The 19184-nt window shown below is 41.9% G+C and overlaps 1 protein-coding gene across 3 annotated transcripts in view; it reads right to left on the bottom strand.

Moving 5' to 3' along the window:
* Positions 1-19184, bottom strand: part of DENND5B (DENN domain containing 5B) — a 101250-nt gene that overhangs the window by 57000 nt on the left and 25066 nt on the right. For 2 of the 3 annotated variants that reach the window (XM_068190887.1, XM_068190884.1), the window contains exon 2: positions 1385-1450. The exons of the other annotated variant lie outside the window; for it this stretch is intronic. In XM_068190887.1, the coding sequence (XP_068046988.1) occupies positions 1385-1450 (66 nt within the window). The remainder of the gene's footprint in view (positions 1-1384; positions 1451-19184) is intronic. 3 annotated transcript variants of the gene reach the window in all.

Raw genomic sequence — 19184 nt, 5'->3', positions numbered from 1 at the left:
TTTCATAAGAGTGATCCTACGTCAAAATTTAGCCATCTTCAGGTTTAAACAGATCTGTTTCAATTAATTGTCATAGTGACAGGGGCACACAAAGCTTTGAACCAAATAGGCAGAGGCATCTTCCACCCTCTGCTCCAGGGAATGCCAGCTATCTGTCACTCCTTCCAAGCTCTGGAACACAGACAGGAATGCCTGTGACTACAGAAGCAAAAATATCTTTTATTCCTTTAGAGGAACGTACTGGGAGCACAGCTATGGACAGTGCTACTGGTGACCACCTCTGTGACAGCTACCTCTATTTAAAAGTGCTCAGCACACCCAGCTATGGCCTCTCCCTGCAGATGGAATGTTGTTAAGCTTATTTAATAACAGGATGACCCTGCACAAGAAGCAAATAATACACAATGTGTGAGTGAGAAAACAATGCGGGCACAGGAATAACAGTGCTTGGCTGGGGAGCAAGCAAGCTGTTAATTGTCAGGCCCAGGAACTGGTTAGTTTAAGTAGTGCAGAACTGTTCTGCTGCTTTTCTTCCATGCCTCCCCAGGATGCCAAGGGGGCAGAGAGAGGCTGATGAGTTCAAGGACATTAACTCCAAGTTCTTATTTCTGACCTCACATTCTCATAATCTCACAGCAGAGGATGGAGATGATATGAAAGGGAGGACTGGGACAAGACAGACAAACCAGTTTTAATTCCAAAGTTTTAAAATCTGAGTTGTCTGTAAGATGGTAGTAGATTTTGGGAGGGCTGAGGAGGAGGTCAGTGTCTAACCTGCCTTTTGCATGCCAATATGTGGAGGAATTGATGGATCCTATTTAAGCAGGAAACGATAGGGGGATGCGCACCCTGTCAATATATCTAAATTATTTGGAATTTTTTGGGGGTATGTGTCTATGTGAACCTCACCAGTACTGCTATTTAAATCTAGACTGCAAAATAATCTTCCCTGAGGTGTCAGGAAACTTTATATCTCTGTAGCAGAAACTGGTGGAGCTGAACCTTCCAGTCCCCTCTATTCACAAATCCATTAAGCCTCATTAGATTTCTGGGTGAGTATCCTGTAAAATGGCCTCATGCAAGATATTGTTCAATCTATTATGCACAGAGATCTAGCACAGTCTCCTCTCCACCAATATAGTGACAATATACTGACATCACTAGTGGGATTTTGCTGGAGAACCACATCTGCCAAGAGAGCTTCAAGAAAGAGAACAAAATTTTCCAAATATTGATTTAAATTAGGTAAAAGAATTAAGGAGTCCAAGAGGTTTGGTTTTGATTTGGATTTGTGATTTTCAATTTGATTTAAGAGGAGTTAGAAGACTGAAAATAAAGAAATAGAGAGGTCCTGATCATTGTTTTATCCTTAACCCCTCTTTACCTGAGGTTTTGTCTGTAGTGTCTGAGCTCTTGCCATGGAGATCTGCTTGCAGATATTGGTACAAGACTACACAACATAACAAACAGAAATAAAAAAAGCAAGTATGAACAAAATGAAAATATATACAATGTACTGGGGAAGGAAAAAACCATGAAGCAGACGTTAAATATTCCCCCTCACATCTCACTTCCCCCCACTACTGGCAAAGGATAAATCCACACAATAAATAAAACCTTCCAGGACTGGATTACTGTAGAGGTGCTGAATGCAATGACAGACATGGCAGAAATACTTGTCAAAATTAGTAACAAGATTAAATTCTCAGTGCTTCAAACAACACACTGCTTTACAGCTTCCATATTATGAAAGACATCCTTGTTCACATATTGAGCCCTCCTAGAGCCTGAGAAACTCTGGGGAAAAAACACACCAGTCCTTCAGCTAGTGCTGAACTACACCCAAGTAGTTTTATTTAGTATAATACTGTTAGCTATGTTGTTACACCGTCAATCCTGTACTGCATGCCATTTTCAGGACTTACTGAAGTTATCTAAGAGCTCTATTCATAATTTCTGTCTCATAACTGGGTGTTTTTAGACTAAAAGTTGAAGAAATAAGCTATGTTTAGAACTTGGATGAACAATTTTAATGTGTTCCAGCAACAGCTACCACTTCCAAAGGAAGAGCTTCCTGCTAGCATGTCTAACTGAGGCTTCTTCTAACTGGTTTGTTCATCTCCTGCAGACAAACAAAAATGTTTCCACAGATGCCTTGGCATTTCTGTGTCCAAAAAAAAAAAAAAAAATCACATTCACATACTACACAAAGTCATCACACAACACTCCTCAAGCTGAATCTTTTTATGGAGCTGGCACCTAGGTTAAAGCTGCAGTACCAGTGACCTCTCTGGTGATTCACTCTCTAGGTGTAAATTCAGAGTAGCTCTGCTACAACCTCCTACTTGAGTGTTAATCCAGACACCAGTGTAGAGAACATAGATAGCTCTGCCAAGGCCAGATTTTCTGGGAAGGCAACCCTCAGCAGAGGGCACAGGAGTTCTTTCTACAGAGATTTTTAGATGTGAATTTGTATTTTAGGATCATTTTGTCTTTTCTTTAGGAGGCACCTGAAGATAGCCCATATTCAGATCTGTAGGATGATGTTTCTCCATATGTCTTAAATAATTTCACTCTAATTTTGTGCTGTTTGAACTAAAAAATTGCATAAGTATTAAATTAAAGGAAACAAAACAATTGTCAAAACTAGAGAGATGCCTCTTGCTAGATGGTCCATACCCACACTACCTTTATAAGTCTCTCTGCCAGGCTGTCCTTTCAGCTCTCCCCTGAAGATTTTAACTCAAAGGGAATTTGGCACTGAGCTTCCACAGAGGTAGCCAGCACCTCTGCAACAGGAAGAGTGAAAAGGAGCAACCTGTGAAACAATGTAGAACCAGGTGCTCTAGGACAGGCTCTGGTTTGATGCCCATTTCAGCACTTTGACCATTTATTATCATCAATCACATGGCTGAGCAGTCACAGAAGTTATATAAAAAACTTCTGCACAGGAAGTCAAATTGCCAACAAAGCTACAAACACAGAGCTATGGACACTCCCCTGTGTTGTACCACCTAATTCTTTACACAAACACAATGTAATGAAACACTATTAGTGCCACAAATTAATTAGACTTGAAAAAGATGCAGTATTTTAAAAATTCTATTGAAAAGGAGATTTGTTCACATAAACAAGTCGTTGTATGTCTAAATAAAGAAAAGGCTCTTAAAATGAGAAATTTAGTTTGCCATAATCTCTTCCTTTGGTCCTTGATTAAAACACTAAACTATCTGCCTACCGAATAACACTATACAGCAACAACACTGTCAGTCTTAAAATAGCCCCAAGACCCAGCTGCCAAGAGATCACAGACATGTCACTACATTAGCAAGTAATTATTAATTACACCATCCCTTTTATCCAAAATTGCATTATCATCTTGTCAAATCCAAAAAATAAAATCAGGCCAGTTTGGGTGATTTTTTTGCAGCGGAGCAGGTGGAGTTTAATGAACAGGTGCCCAAGGCATGGTGCACCTACACAAGTACCTTGGAGTCTGTCTCCAAAGGCTGAAGGCATTAGCAGGCAACAGTGGAGCAGCTATAAAACCTGACCTGTACTTATAAGTACAGGGAATTAGTTATACTTTGGGCTTTTATTTTCTCTAGAAATCAAGGTGTGGAATTCACTCATACTTTTCCTACTGCCTTACAAGTATGGGCTCCCAAACTAGGGAAAATATATCCCAGAGATCCTTGGCCTATCCTGTTCATACACAAGTGGCATATTTTCTTTTCCATGTTTATATTCAAATCTGCTGTATCTTTTGAACACTTGATATGGAATGAATGAGCATTTTTACTAATAGAGAAAACAATCTGAGCAACAATTAAAAGTTCATTCAAATTAAAGTTTCATACATCATTATTCTTAAACTGCTTGCTAAGTCTTTGTTTAGTTACACAGAATGTGAGCAAGGTATATAACCATATGAAATTTCAGAGTTTGAAATGCAGCTCTTAGTCCCCAAAAGAACATTAATGATGGCAGAGTGACAAATGCTCAAGCAGGAATAAGACACTGCCTTGGGTCCTTAAACACAGCAGGATGCTAAAGCCTGTCCAGCAAGGGGATCCCTGGCTTTGGAGGTACCTGACTACTGCAGTCTTGGGCCAAACCATGAAGAAAATGAAGGTATTTTAGGGGCCATCACATTCCTGTGAAGTTTGAACAGCTTCCTACCCACTGCAATGCCAGTTTCCCACTCCTTGTTCCATGTGTTCACCTCCATCTGTGGGCAGAACACAGGACCACGTGCCCAGTCAGGCCTTTTGCACAGCACATCTTTCATGCTTGAGCTTTCTACTTATTTACAGGGACAGGTTCAAGTTCAAATGCATTTAATTTCTGTGTTAGAATATGATGTTGCATTCTCAGACTGATTTTGAAAATAGTCTCACCAATATAATTTCTGACTTGAATCTTAAAATAGGTTTTGTTCTCTGCTCCACTGTAGAGGTACACTACAGAGGTAGTACCAGAGTCTTGTCTCAAGATCTGCTTTGTTACAGTTGGCATTTCTGGAGAAAAGGTAAGGAAAAAACCCACCAAACCCCACAAACAAGTAGAACCTGTCATCCTGAAAATCCCTATATTACTACTGTTGAGGTTTGTGTGCAACAATGCAGGAAAGAAAGAGGAGTTTTTCAGTAAATTTTGCTTTGGGGCTTTAAGTCAGGGACAAACAGCTTTATTTTTATCATTCCAGTCTATTCAGTTACCTTTTAAACTGGGCTGTTAAGTTAGGGTTTTTTTAAAATACTCTGCAATGCACATACATCATGCACCCATATTAGTCTCCACTCATCAGGATGGCAAGTTTCAGCTGTTTTGTTATTTGAAGTCAGAAGCAGTTTCAACAAAGCTACATTTATAGAACATCTCCTGCCATCCAAATTAAGCTCAGCCTGCAAATCAGTACAAGAAAAGAAAGAAGTTTAATTTGACCTGGACCATTTTCAGCACTAAACAACTTTGACACCAACAGAACATGAAGATGTCCACACTGCAGCTAGAATACCCAGTTAAACCCAGGGGTTTAGCCTTCTTTTTACCCACTTCACACAAGCCTGAGGCCTCAATTCCCTGGACTCAGCAGCCTTACACTGGGATTTCCCCAGATTAAAGGAAGCCCTTCCTTGCTGATGTTGCCAAGAGCTGTCCCTTGATGCGCCAAGCCACACGGAAGATGCAAGGGACTCATGCTAGGTTTTTACTCAGCACTGCCCACATGCTGTTGGCACCAGAAGGAAGCTATCCCCAGTTTCTGAGGAAGATTCTTCTTCTTCCGACAGCACAGTCCACACTGGCACACAAGATGGATACTTAAAACAGCCTCAGAAGGAACAGCTTCTTTGCAGTCCTTTGAAGAGTTGGCCCACACCTGTGAGGTTTACACAGCTCGTTTCCTTAGTGGGGCAAAAGGAGGATTTAGAAAGGGTGAGCCCAGAAGTGGCTCCCCACTGCAGTGAGTTACTTCTTTTGCACAGGGTTTTACCCTTTAAAAGCACAGGGTTACAAGAGGGCAACTGTCACCTGTCAAAGGCTGCAGCTGCTAGCTTTATGAAAACTTAGTTAATATGTGGTCTTGGTGACAAAAGGGTCAGGCAAAGAAAGAACTTTGCTACTTGCAGCCAACAAAGCTCTTTCATTGGCATAAAGTAGAAGCACTCCCTTGTGTAGCACAAACTTTATTTAGGGAGTTTTGAGTAACTGCTGTATAAGTTGCTGCCAATAAGTAATTGGCCTTACAACAGTCTCCAACAGCCAGTCTTCCACCAGTTTTCAACAACTTAATCCTTTTAGAAGACAAAAACCCTTCTGTACACCGAAAATTTTGAATTTTGTCAACTACAAGTGTTAGAACATTGTTAAAGGAGAAAACAGCATCTTGGAAGAAAGATCAGTTCTAACTACTCCACAAACATCTCTACAGGTGTTAGACAAGACGAGCTTCATTTACAATCTGAAGAATGCCAGTGAGTTCACAGAAGGGATCATTAAGTGCATCAGTGCACAGTAATGGTGCATGTAAGCCACGTGAAGAATATTCTTTATGCTTGTGCAAACCCTAAGTAAATCATTACTAGTTAGATTAGTTAGATACAGTTTTAGGTTTTATTCATTGCAGCAGAGCTCTATTTCAGACAAAGCACAAACCCCCAGATTTAAGCTCTATCACTCCTGCCGATTTTATGGCCAGTTTCCAAGTTTACTGAGAATACAGAAAGCTGACAACAGGACCCAATCACCAGGTCACTGTAAAGTTTCAGGATTCAAATCCAAAGGCTTGGATAAACATTAATTTCTGCATCCAAACTAGATTCCAGGTGGAAAACTCAAAGTACAGCATCTACCATGCCTCTAGATTTAGCTCAGATCCCTACAAAGGCTGCCAGAACCAAAATCCTTTGGCTTCCCTTAATGCCTTGGGGAGTATTAGGTGCCAAAGAATCTGTGGAAAGAAGGATCTCACTTGAAAAGGCCAGAAAAGTAATTGTCTCTGGGTACAGCTCACAAATGCCCATGTGCCTCAGATCCTTTCTTCCCTTGTCCCGCTCTTCCCACAGACAGCTGGAAATGAAGGCAATTCTGCAAGTGCAGCCCTGACCTTGTGCCTCAAAAACACTGTTTCAAGGTTTCTACCAGATTTTCTCTCAGAGGTATTTTGGGGTTGCTTGCTCTCCCAACAAAGCAGCTTTAAACCCCATTGTACACCTTCCACTGCCATCAACAAGTTCTCGTAAAGAACAAAAAAGAAAAGTGCAAAAGGCTCTTTCTCTTACAGGTACCCCTGTTGCCAAAGCGCAGCAATGAAAACCAGTGTCTCTTCCTTTCTCCCCTCACATTTCTACAGCCACTCCAGTGAAGATCCCTCTATCATTAGATATCCATTCAAGAGTGGCATATCCTTCAGGAATGTTTTTAGACCCTAAAGGTAAAAAGACTCATGAGAGCCACAAAAGGGAACAGGGAGTAATTCCTGGCCTGAAATCGGGTTGAAGAGAGCCAGTACGACTCTGAACGAGGAGAGATGCACAGAAAGGACAATAAGAAATTGATGCCCACTTTCAACAAAAGTGCATGTCCTACCTATTATTCAGTGCCCTCTTAGCAGAGATGAAAGCAGCAGAGAGATCTAAATAAACCTAAAATTACTCGGCATTTAAGCAAATGTTTCCTCTTCACCACTAATCCACTAATCTTTTGGTGCCTGGATCCCAGGTTGATTGGCATGCTAAAAATACATAGGTAGAAGGCACATAATTGCTGCTCTAATTTTTACATAAGCATGAGCTGTCACCAACTACAGATCTACCTGAAAACCAAGGCTTTTAGAGCCACCTCAAACAGACACCAGAACCCTCCTGGCCATTGCACACAACTCCTGTTATTTCTACATGACATATGCTATAGTATTTTACACCTTCCTTTGGCATAAAGGGGAATTTTATGGAGTTAAATAAAATGCTTCACTTAATGAGGCAAACCATGCCATGCTGTTTTGGAGCCTCAGTAGCTGTTACAACATTACACATTAGAAACGGAGCATTTCACACTGAGCAGATCAAGGCTGGATTAGCCACAGACCATAGCTGAACACACTTTAGTACCTGTGGTTTCTGTGACTGTACAAAGGTCTGGAAAGGCTAATAAATGCAAGGAAGTACATGCAAAAGGAGAGAGAACAAACCCAATGTATGGGTGTAGCAACACAACTGAAAACAGTGGTGTCTTGGTGTGACAATGTAGGAGAGCTAAATCTGAATATCCTGTTGCAAAAAAACAAGAGTATTATCATTTTGCTTTGAAAATGTTGTTATTCCTTCAAATCAAGGCAAAAGAGAGTAATTTTGGGTCTTTGAGGATGGGTTTCAATAGTCCCCACTCAATATTCCCTATAAAACATAAGCCCACCAAGTCAAGATCATAACTCTGTGTAAGAAAGAGCACACGTGCAGTGTATTCACAACTACATACATGTGCACACTCCCTCTCCCTCAAAGAGAGGGAAATGGCAGGAACACTCTGCTCCAGGATAAAAGCTGCCCCTGCACCTGGGGTCTTCCACAAAATGGCCTGAGCAATAATAGAGACAGTCCCCAAACCTGGACACCAGCTGGCTCCTAACTCCACACAGCGATGCAGTAGCATCAGGAGCTCCTGCTTTGCTCCTGTGGGATTAAAATTCCCATCTCAAATCAGGCAGCATACACACATGTCAGATTAAAGAGACACAGGCATTTGCATACCTCTTCAGGGTTTGACAGGTTTGTGGTGATTTATTCTGCAACCTGCAGAATACACACCAGGAGCATCCCTGATGGATGCCTCCTCAATGCAAAGGTTAACAGGTCTGTGTGCATTACATTAAATATTTACATTAAGGAAGCAATTTAAAAAAAATATTTAAATGGGAAGCACACACAAGAAAGATCCAAGCTAAAAAATATTTCTGACAACAAATGATACAGATCTCAACAGCTACACAGATGCTGGCAATAAGCTAAGCAGGGGATACCTGAGCACATTACTGAACATTTGCTAAAATAAACTTTGTAGTTTTACTATCAGAATGAAAAAAATACTTTATTGTTAAGGACTGTAAGATGATTCACATATTAGATTACCACAGACTATAATGAATATTTCACATGTACACAGGCAATCAATCCAATGGGGCTGGTCTCCAAGTTGTCACAAGAACAGGCAGTGCATGCGGGGAGCAGAATTCCCCTTTGAAATCAAAACCACTATGTATGTATGAGATTAAAGGAATCTGAGCACTCACATACATCCTACATCTGCAAATTCAAGGGTCATGAAAGAATTTCAAACCACTGAAACTTCTAGCTAAACATATTTATGAGGCAAAACAACAAAGCTTCCAAAACATGCTTCTTTGCCTCTGAAAAAGGCTGCTTGCTAAAGTAGGACTTAACCACAGGCTTTGAATTCAGCAAGGTTTATTCTCTATACTGATATGACAGCCTGAATGTAACTTATTTTAATGCAGAAATATGAAACATCAACCTGAATCTGTATTTTGTAGCATCAGAGTATCCATTTATAAACAGCCTGAGGAACTGAGTGTTCTGGTGGTGCTTCTGGTTAACCCCTTCCCAAATTATTGCCTCCCTAAAGAAACATCCTTCTGCCTCCTATCCTGGAGATCTCAACTATTTGGTGTGTTTATCCAGAGATCTTGCCCACCTTTCCTGCCTCCTTTCTTACACCGGCGCTGCCCAACAAAGCTGCTTTAGGTTAAGCAGTGAGCCCTGTTTCATTCAGGTCAGGAACACTTTGATCTTGCAGTGAAGGGGGAAGATGTAACAATCCTGCACTAAAGGCACTAATCCATATCACCTTCCCACCTCTCCACTGCTTTCTCCCTGCCTAAGGAGTTGGTGGATTTTGATGCAGCCCGCAGGAGGAGATCTTGAGCAGCTGAGTTAATGGCAGCAAAACCTGAGCCCCACACAGGTACAGCTGCTCTCCTGTTAGATCAAAGTGCAATTGCCTTACCCAAATGATAACACACTCACTCACATGACCCTGCAATAGTCATCCAGGTGGACTCTGTGACAGAGGTTTGCACTTTCTTAGACATACACCAACACTGCGGCATCTCCCTGAATTGTCAGGGCATGTCAAAGCAGCCGTGAAATCAATATTGTCTAAAATAACTGATGTTTCCCAAGTCTTTGTTTTCTGCTTTGAAAAGACATTTAATTGCAACCATGTGTTAACCTGTAGATGCAAAAGCACTGACTGTTCTGACCCAAGGTCAGTTTTCCCTTTCCCTAACCTTTCTTTTATTTAATATTTTTGAAGTTATGCTCTTTTAAGAAGATCATACTTCATTAAGGAAACTGCAGTACTGTGTATTCAAAAAAAAAAAAAAAAAGGTAACACAAAGATCCTCAACAGAAAACAAAACTCCAAAGTCAGATTATGAACTCGGAAATTGCTGCATCTCCAGACATTTCAAGTCTGAGCTGTCCCTTTCTTCAAATCCCTGGGCTATGCAGGCTGGGCACATAGAAAACTTGAAACCACAGGTGGTCTTTAAGATGGAGAAAGCTGCACCAGCTCAAATTTACTGAGAGGGTGGTGAGGCACTGGCACAGGTTGCCCAGAGAAGCTGTGGATGCCCCATTCCTGGAAGTGTTCAAGGCCAGGTTGGAAGGAGCTCTGAGCAACCTGTTCTAGTGAAAGGTGTTCCTGCCCATGGCATGGGGGTTGGAATCAGATTATATTTAAGATCCCTTCCAAACCATTGTATGAGTTTTCCTGAAGGGCCCTTCTGCTTGAAGAATAAATTCCCTGACAAGAAGAACAGCTCTTCACTTCTCAGAGGATGCCCTGAGGCAGAAAGCCCAACACTGAAATCTGGACAGGAGGGGAGCCCTGGACATAATGATCAATGAGGAGAGTGTAGGTAAGCAAGTAGGACCTCTGACCTCAGCACTGGCCATCACAGGAGCATGAAATCCTTTCCACATTTGTCAGAGACACAGGATATGTTCAAACAGATTTGCAGAGTCTTGCCACTCTCTCCTGAAACCCAGTTTGTCATCACCAAGGTAGGAGTGAAATTGTTCCAGCATCACTTTAGCTGCCATCTGTGCTATCACAAGGAGGGGGCCCAAACTTGTCAAATGCCCTGAATTAACAACAAAAAAAAAAAAAAAAAAAAAAACCAAAAAAAAAAAAAAAAACCAAAAAACAAACACCTCCTGCATTAGAAATGGCAAGAGATGGCAATTTCAGGATAACACCCTGTAGCCACTGGCCATCACAGAGCACACTGCCTATAATTAAGCATGAAAAATAGGTCCCTGCAGAATCCAAGTGTAACAACTGCATTGGGGAAAGTAATTTTTGAATATCCACACACTAACAGAAAGCCTCTGAAACTCAAAGTCTTAAGCTGTTTAGGAAAAAAATACCAGTCTTGAAGGACAGAAGATAGAAGGGGCTTTGGGCTACAGCAAATCTAGTTTTTGTTACTGGCCCTACCTCATTTACACAGCCCAGCCCTCAGGCAAGCCAGGATGTTCTCAGCCAGGACTAGGAAAAAACCCAACCAACCAAAAAAAAACACCTAAAAAACACAAAAAAGCCCCAACAAAAGCAAAAAACCAAAACCAAATCACCAAACGAAACCAAAATTCAACAACAACAAGAAAAACCAAACCAACAAAACAAACCACTACCAGAATTGGAGAGGTTCATACATATTTTTCAGCCATTTCAGTGACTATTTGAGGATGTGCATTGGAGGCTCCTTCCAAAGCCCAACCAGCTCAGTTAGTACATGGCTGGATGGCAGGTTTTCAGAAAATTGGTGGCCTTTTTGTTTACCTGGGTATTTTTTAACCTTTTACTCCCACTTAAGAGTATGCCCCAAACATTTCACCTCCCTCGAGGAAAACAGTGTGTCGGAAGGCACTGCTGGTAGCTAATACTCTTCTGGCTAATGAATAATCTCACACCCACTAAATGTTCCAGGCCATCAGACACTGCTGGAGGAGACCATATCATCTATCAGTAAGTACAAGGCAAGGCTGGGCCTTGGGTCCTTTTTTCTTCACTAAGACCTGAAGGAGTTTTCTAGTGATAAAAGCATTCAGAAAGCTGCTCTGTTCCTGTGTCTCAGTTCACTCATCTCAGACAGGTTTGCCTCTGAAGATTTTTCCCTAAGAAGCAAGATTTCTTATGCTGTGTAGCTTATAATTAACTGGGGCACCCCAGACCAGAAGGTCTGCTTGCTCCCCCTAAATGAACTTTTGAAACAACAAAAACACGCTTAGCATGTGGCAGGAATATGGTTCCAAAGTTCATTTAGGCTTAGCTCTGTACAAGAAAACAGCTTTGACATGTTAATTCAGGCAGACTCATATTTAGCAGAGGTTCAGGCCTAGAAGGCATTCAGAGCATGGCTGGGCCTGCTGTGGATAACACATGAGCCCACTTCAGGTTGTTCCCAAGAACTCCCATAGCTGCAGTCAGAGAAGGGATGACTGATACTGGGCACATACATAAACAGACCCCTGACAGAGTCACAGAGGAAGCTGAAGAATTTCAGCTATAGAATCATCCAAAATATGTACCTGTATAAGCAGGGGGATCAGACTAACCAGATCAGAAAGGTTATAAGCAGATCTAGAAGTTATCTGGTCCATGCCCCGCTTTAAAGCGGGGCTGACTTCAAAGCCAAATGGCAGTCCTCAGGAGCAAGACAAAAATAATTTGAGATGAAAAACTGCAAGGACAATTTAACAGCTGTAAGGAGGGGAGAGCAAAGTAAGACATCAGTATTTCAGCATCTTAGGAGCAAACAATGTAAGGCAGGTTCTCTGACTTAATGCTTGCAGTGCAAACCAGGAGGCACTTGTGAACCTGCAAAGTAAATGCCAGGCAGCAAAACAGAGTCTGTGAGGCACTTGAGCTATAAATCAGCCCTTGACAAACCTCTGGTCTTCTCTTCAAAATATTTCACCTCCTAGTCTCCATGTTGTTTAGTATTAACACATCTATTATGGTATATCATAACAACAGCAGCAGCATCACTAACGTCATCTCTTGGCTGGAGACCACACACTGAACTCATTTCATTGTCTACTGCCTTGCCTCTCCAGGAGAGGAAAGCCCAGCATGCTCAAAGGCATCATTTATATCTCCTCAATACTACAGCTCTGTGGACACTGAAACTTCTCCTGGCTTTTTAATCTATGGTCACATACAGTAAATCATGCTGATTTCTCACTGGGAAGCCACTTTTTTTGGCAGTTTGCTGCGTGTTGTGAAAGCCCAAGAAAAATACACTACACAGTTTCAGTGCCTTTCCTAGCACAGATGCATCCCAAGCAGGACTTAGGCTAATCCCTCCCAAACAGCCCTGTTGCTCCTGCCTTGCCACAGAGCAGCCTGCTGCAGCCCCTCTGACATTGGTTTAATGCTGATTAGTCCCGACACAATTCTGGTTCAGGCTTCCTGCCAGGCGAGGGAATGAACAAAATTGGTTTGCGCACAGACCAGACGACAGCTGCAGTCACTCCAGCTCAAATCTGTTGAATAAGGACCCTTTTCTTGTTTACCAAGATGAGGCTAAATTAGCCCAGCATGAGACAGAAGGACAGAGCAAATCCTAAAAGCCAGCGATGCCAACCTGGCTCTGAAGGTGTGAGTTGAAACTTGGTCAAGCCCCATCACTTGGGCTCAAGGAAGACACAGGGGAAGTGTACGCTTTGTGTTAAGCAAACCCCCAATCCAGGGAAGAACTGCAGTTAAAAAAATTATTTTGTGGCTAAGATTACAAGCAGAATGCCCCCAGATTTTTTTTGGAGCCAGAGAGACAGTCAGTGCATGCTTTCTTGGAGCATATTTTTCCCCCATCTCTTTTTCCTCCAGCACCACTTCCCCTGGTTTCCAGTCCCTGCATAGCCTGATCCAGCAAGCAAAAAAGCTTCAAGTGTTTTACAAGCACCCTCACAAAATGCAGCTATAACTTTGTGATGGTTTTGGCTAAGGTAGAGTTAATTTTCCTCAGTAGTAGTGAGCTATGGCTTGGATTTGTCTTCCCAAGTCACCGTCACATGTGCTGGAGCCCTGCTGTCCTGGGGATGGCTGAACACCTGCCTGCCCATGGGAGGCAGTGAATGAATTTCCTTTTTTTTTGGCTTTGCTTGCACAGGCTGTTTTTAGTTTACCCACTAAACTGTATCTCAACACTAGTTTTCTCATTTTTACTCTTCCAATTTTCTCCCCCATCCCACCAGGGGAAAGTGAGCGAGCAGCTGTGTAGGGCTGAGTTGTTGGCTGGGGCTAAACCATGACAAACTTCTTTCTAAGGGGCTGCTCTAACACCAAATAAGAGGTAGAACACATGCCTTCAGGCATGAAAAATGTGCTCAATTTTCTGCTTGCTGGAGTGAGGAGAGACTGCATCTAAATTTCCCTCTCCTGCTTCCCAAAAGAGGTGATATCAACAAAAACCAGCCTGCTGCACAACAGAAGAAATGCATCTTTAATACATTCAAAGAAGACAAGCAAGAAGAATCCCAGCCATATTTTCAGTTAGTCCATGAATACATTTGGGGTCTGCTCCTGCCCAGCTTCACATGCACTGGGATCCTCCTAACCAGTCCTCATTTAACAGAAGGCTCTGTGTGGTATCTCTCAAGCGGTGTGTCTAGCCATCAAAGGAGATCCCAGCAACTAAAGCATCTAAAGAAAGATATTCCTCATCTTAGGTTTACTTCATATGTCACCTGCAACACTCCAAAAAAGCAATACAACATCTTTTGTTTAATAAAATTAAAAAAAAAAGCCAACACAAAAATAACAAAAGTGGTGGAGACCAAAGGAACTTTGCATTTAAAGCCATTTGGGGAACGGTGCAGAAGAACCTGGCCATGCAGAAAGCAGCCTCAGGTCACAATCTAAACACCTTTCTTTCCTTACCAGCTAATCAATAGCTTTTACACAGAGTGAAAAGTAAAAGCCAGTCTTACTGATGATTTGAAAAGAAAAAAGGAAACTTTCTTAAAAGACAAAAATGGACACAGAAGGGGAGGAGAGGTACAAAGCGAACTTTTATGTCTATATATCGACAAGACAGAAGCGTTACTAATTTTAAATTCACAATTTATTCATGCAGTTAACAGTCTTTCTGAAGTTCCCCATTTTACCACCAAGACTTGCTGTGTCTGCATAAATATAACTGTATCAAAGACTGAAGATTTTAAGCATCTGAGGATGAGCACCAACAAACCACCAGTTTCTGGAACAGTAGTTTCACTTCCCTGAAAGTAGCAGACAGGGCAGAAAGGTCTCTCAGCAGTCAGCAACCATCAATAAACAGCTCAGTAAATTTACCATGGCAGAGTTATTTACTGCACCGGTGCTGGTAAGTCACTTGTGCTAAAAGCATTTTTACAGATGAAGCTTTGCAGAAGTCTCAGATCCAGCACAGGACAAGCAGTGCCTTCCTCCATCACCCATCATCCCTCAGAGAGCAGGCACCTGAGTGAGTCTGTGGTAATAATCCCTTTGCTACACTGTTCCTGTGACCAAGCTGCACAAGTCACCTCTAAATGGACCATCACCTGGAGTGACTGATTAGAGCCTGTGCTGGTCTTGAGTGAAACCTCAAAGCATGCAAGGTGCATTGATCGCTGTCACACCTCAGGTTTAAAAGATGTGATATGGAAAACTCTAGTGATTTGCCATCAGCCCCTTAGGACATAAGGCTTTGCCAGGTAGCAGGGCAGCACACAGCTGGCTGGCTCCTGGGGAGATGGGTTAGAGGGATACAAGGATATCCAAAGCAGGGAGGTAGAGTCAGCTGTTTGGCTAAGCAGAAGGTGTTCAACAAAGCTCAACTTTAGTTTTCCTTTCATCCCTGTTCACCTATTTTTCTCAACTTTGCAACTGTATTGTCTGCATTTAGACCCCGTGATTTGTTTAATAAAATAAATTTAAAACAAAATATTTTCTATGTTGATCTCAAGCTGCTTCCCATTGGAAAAGGTTTCAGGTCAAATGCTGGACATAAGATATTGTCTTTCTTTGGGGTGGTTATCCCAGAAATGACAGCACCAGAGCACCATCACTATATGAAACCCTCTATCCTCTGGATATTATGGAGAAACCAGCACACCCTGAAGTGGCTGTCCCCAGGCTGTGCAAGGCAGGACACAGGAGGGCACACGGGTCAGGGGTGAGAGAACCCCGACCCTGGTGCCAGGTAATAACACAGGCCAGAGCCAAGCAGCCGACTCAGAGAGCAGAGTCCACAAGAAAAGCAATTAATGCATCACAAAGCCTGACTGCCAGATAGGTGTGTATTGCGACAGTCTGTGGCTCTGCTGCATTCCCTCCCAATATCCCAACAGCTTGCTGCTGCTTCTCACCCCACAGCCCCAGGTGTTCCTGACACATTACCAGTGATACAAAAGCATGGATTGCCTCAGTAGGCACCACACCGTGCGATACAGCGTGAAATTATTCAGAACAGGAAGCAGAGCCCCAGTTCCCAATTTTTAGTCCAGCTGCTTTCCCTTCAGTCCCTCCTAAATAACCTCCATATTTCTTTACTCACAAGTGGCCTGAGTCACAAACAGCATTAAAAGAGAGCAGGACACCTTGCATTATGTGATTATAATCCGATTTTTTTGCTTCTTGTTTGCAATGATCTTCTATCCACCCTTGACAGTAATGTAAAAAGCAAGGCAAACTCAGGCATCCAGAAAGAAGCTGGAATAAACATTGTTCTGTTTTAATGTGTCTTCAACTGCTATTTATATGAATGTCTAATTACCCTGGGTTTTTTGCAATACAAAAGCTGACTTGGCCTGCACTCATGCCACGGGCTTGGGGATGTTTTCAGAAGGGCAAAGCTTTTGAACAGAAAGTGAAATTGGGGAGACCACTCTGCTGCAGCCCAAAGGTGGGTGTAGGGGTGGGGATGAGAGAGGGAGGAGGATACCATAGCTCCCACCAGCAGTGCCGTGTGCGCTTTCCCCCAGGAGATGTGACACAAGGGAAACCCCCAAAATGCCCCAGCTGCGAGGAAATGCTTGTGCTCATTCTCAGATGGCAAAAATCAATTATGCACAAGGCAAATCCACAGGAGACCTGGGCTCCATTTGTTCCAGCACTCAAGGAGCTGATGGTTGTTTGCTTTAAATATGTATTATTTCCACACAATAGCAGTTAACATACCACTTATTACTCCCAGCATCTGATAGGAAGGGGTACATTGATGCTGGCTCAGAGTTCCCATGCAAGTCACCTACCAAATAACACAGGATCTGTCTCTAAAACTGCACACAAAGACTGCTCTGCAATTTAAGTTAACTGGTAAAATATAAACCCCCTTGCAAGCAGAACAAAAACCTGTTTCCAGGGGGTGCGTCTCCATCTTCTAGCTAGTGTTTTCCAACACTACCAGTCACTAATTCTCAGAAAGATACACTTCCACTTAAAAAGAAAATACGGCACAGAAAATGAAATAAGTTGGAAATTATAAGCTTGCAGTAATGACAGCAACTGCTATTAGATTTTGTCTGCCCTGCTGGCTCCTACTTAGCAGGTGTCTGTTCCAGTGTAACCATAGGAACAGCAGTGAAGAGTCTCATTTGAAAGCCTTCACTTCAGCTGGTGGGTTAAGTTATGAGACTGCAGTGGGCTTGAATATTAAAAATATTCAAATGGCTCTAAAAAAAGCTCAATTTCTATTGCAGGAGACAGACATCTGTGTTGTAAACAGACACAGTGCCCCACCAATAAATAGAACAAACCAACCCTACTGATGGAGGTTACTAAAAATCAGGCCCAATAAACAGGTTAAGAATACAAATCATGAATTAACACACTGAAACTGACACCATATGTTTCCTGTAGCTGGTTTTTTTTGTGTAACAGACCACAGCAAAACAAGTGGATAAACAATGACAGTCCTCAGTAACACGACAACTTCATTGCAACATTCACCCAAACATGTGAATTAAATATTCTAAATTTTACTTAATCTTTCAAAGTAAAAAATTACAGAGTTCTGGCACATCATCTTTCCTTTGGGAAATATGAAAAAACACAAGTCAGCTACTTTAGAAGAAAGCCACAGGAACCAAGCCAACCAAACGCACTGCCCAAGGACACAGGGATGTTAAATGGAACACAAATAAGGGAACATAGGTAAAATAAATAAATTATGAACCAAAACGTTCTACCTTGGTGCCTGGTATCTATGCACTTACACCTTTTTCCTAATGAACTTTAGATAGCCACTACCCTGAAGCATCTGTTACTTTTCACACACTAGCAGTAAGACTCATCTGAAAACAGAGTTGGAGACACATTAAATTATTCAGCAACAGCTGTTTAAAACACCATATCACAATAAACAACTGAACAAAAAACCAGATGGGAACGTGTTCATGTTGCATTCACTACAAGGGACAGGCCTGTACGTTATGGGAAGTCATAATATCCATTTTCATAGATTAGTGAATACAGTAACTTTTAAATTATTATCATGTCCATAATTTAAAGAAAAAGCAACTAATCTTTTGGTATTTATCTGTTTAATTTACTGCCTCAACTTAGAAAGAGTATTGACATTTTTCAAGCAGCTACAAAATGTATATAGATGGTACTGAAGTTTCATTTGAGGCAACAGGATGTGCTGTCCTTAAAGTGGCTGCAATCTTCTGCTTCATTTCCTATCCTTGCTCCTGCTCCACAGGCTCTGACTGGGGAAGAGGCAGGAAGAGATGAATATTCTCTTCTCATGGCTGTCTTAGCATCTCTTGTCAAGTATTTAGCGAGATCAGACCCATCCAGATACTTTTTCTTAAAACTTATTACCATTTCACTGGCTTCTTCACAATTTTCTGACTATTGCTGCTGCTCAAACACACTCTTCAGTCTGTCTTGCACACATTCACTTTTAACTAATGCTGAGACTTTGTTCCCACAGGCCACACTCTGCTTTGCCAGCAGCAATCAGATTTTCAGGAGGGTTTGGGATCACATGGATCCCTGCAAAAGTACAGCTGATGTGGTAAATAACGTGGAAAGCTTCCAGTATTTTTATGTTCTCTTGTATAATATTGGCCATCTCTAATCACAGCTTCAGAACTATGACCTTTGTAGCACTAGAGAAACTGAATAAGACATACACATGTCACTGGGAGCTTTTCACAACTAACCCAGAGCTAGCAGCCTTTACTGGCTGGACTGCAGTCAGGAGACTACAGGTGTTCTACCAAGAAGGTTTGTACTGGCTATAAAAAGGTACCACAAGCTGTGCTTGTTAATTTTGGCTTTAAGAGAGAAATCAATGTTTTCTATTTCCTGTGTCCTTGTTCTAAACACCTGTGCAGCTGAGTCAACTCACTTTGTTATGAGTGCCACAAAACCTTGGACATTTCTGTTCCAGGTTTTCACTTCTATTTTTTATTAACAAGTCTCATTATTATTGCAAAGCCCTGTGCCTGCTTTATTTACACGATAAATTACGCTATGTTCAGACCCACAGATAAAATTTTCATATCAAACATCTGCACCTTAATTACAATATAAAAATTTCCAGAAGCTCCAATGGGTTCCATGGGAGGCTGTGATGACTTGGAGGTGTTTTCAACCTCTTCTGTTAAAAAGACACCTGGAGG

Source organism: Anomalospiza imberbis, chromosome 5, assembly GCF_031753505.1.
Source record: "Anomalospiza imberbis isolate Cuckoo-Finch-1a 21T00152 chromosome 5, ASM3175350v1, whole genome shotgun sequence".
Classification (NCBI taxonomy): Eukaryota; Metazoa; Chordata; class Aves; order Passeriformes; family Viduidae; genus Anomalospiza; species Anomalospiza imberbis.
The sequence above is the reverse complement of the archived record's forward strand: the minus strand, read 5'-3'. Positions and strand labels throughout refer to the sequence as shown.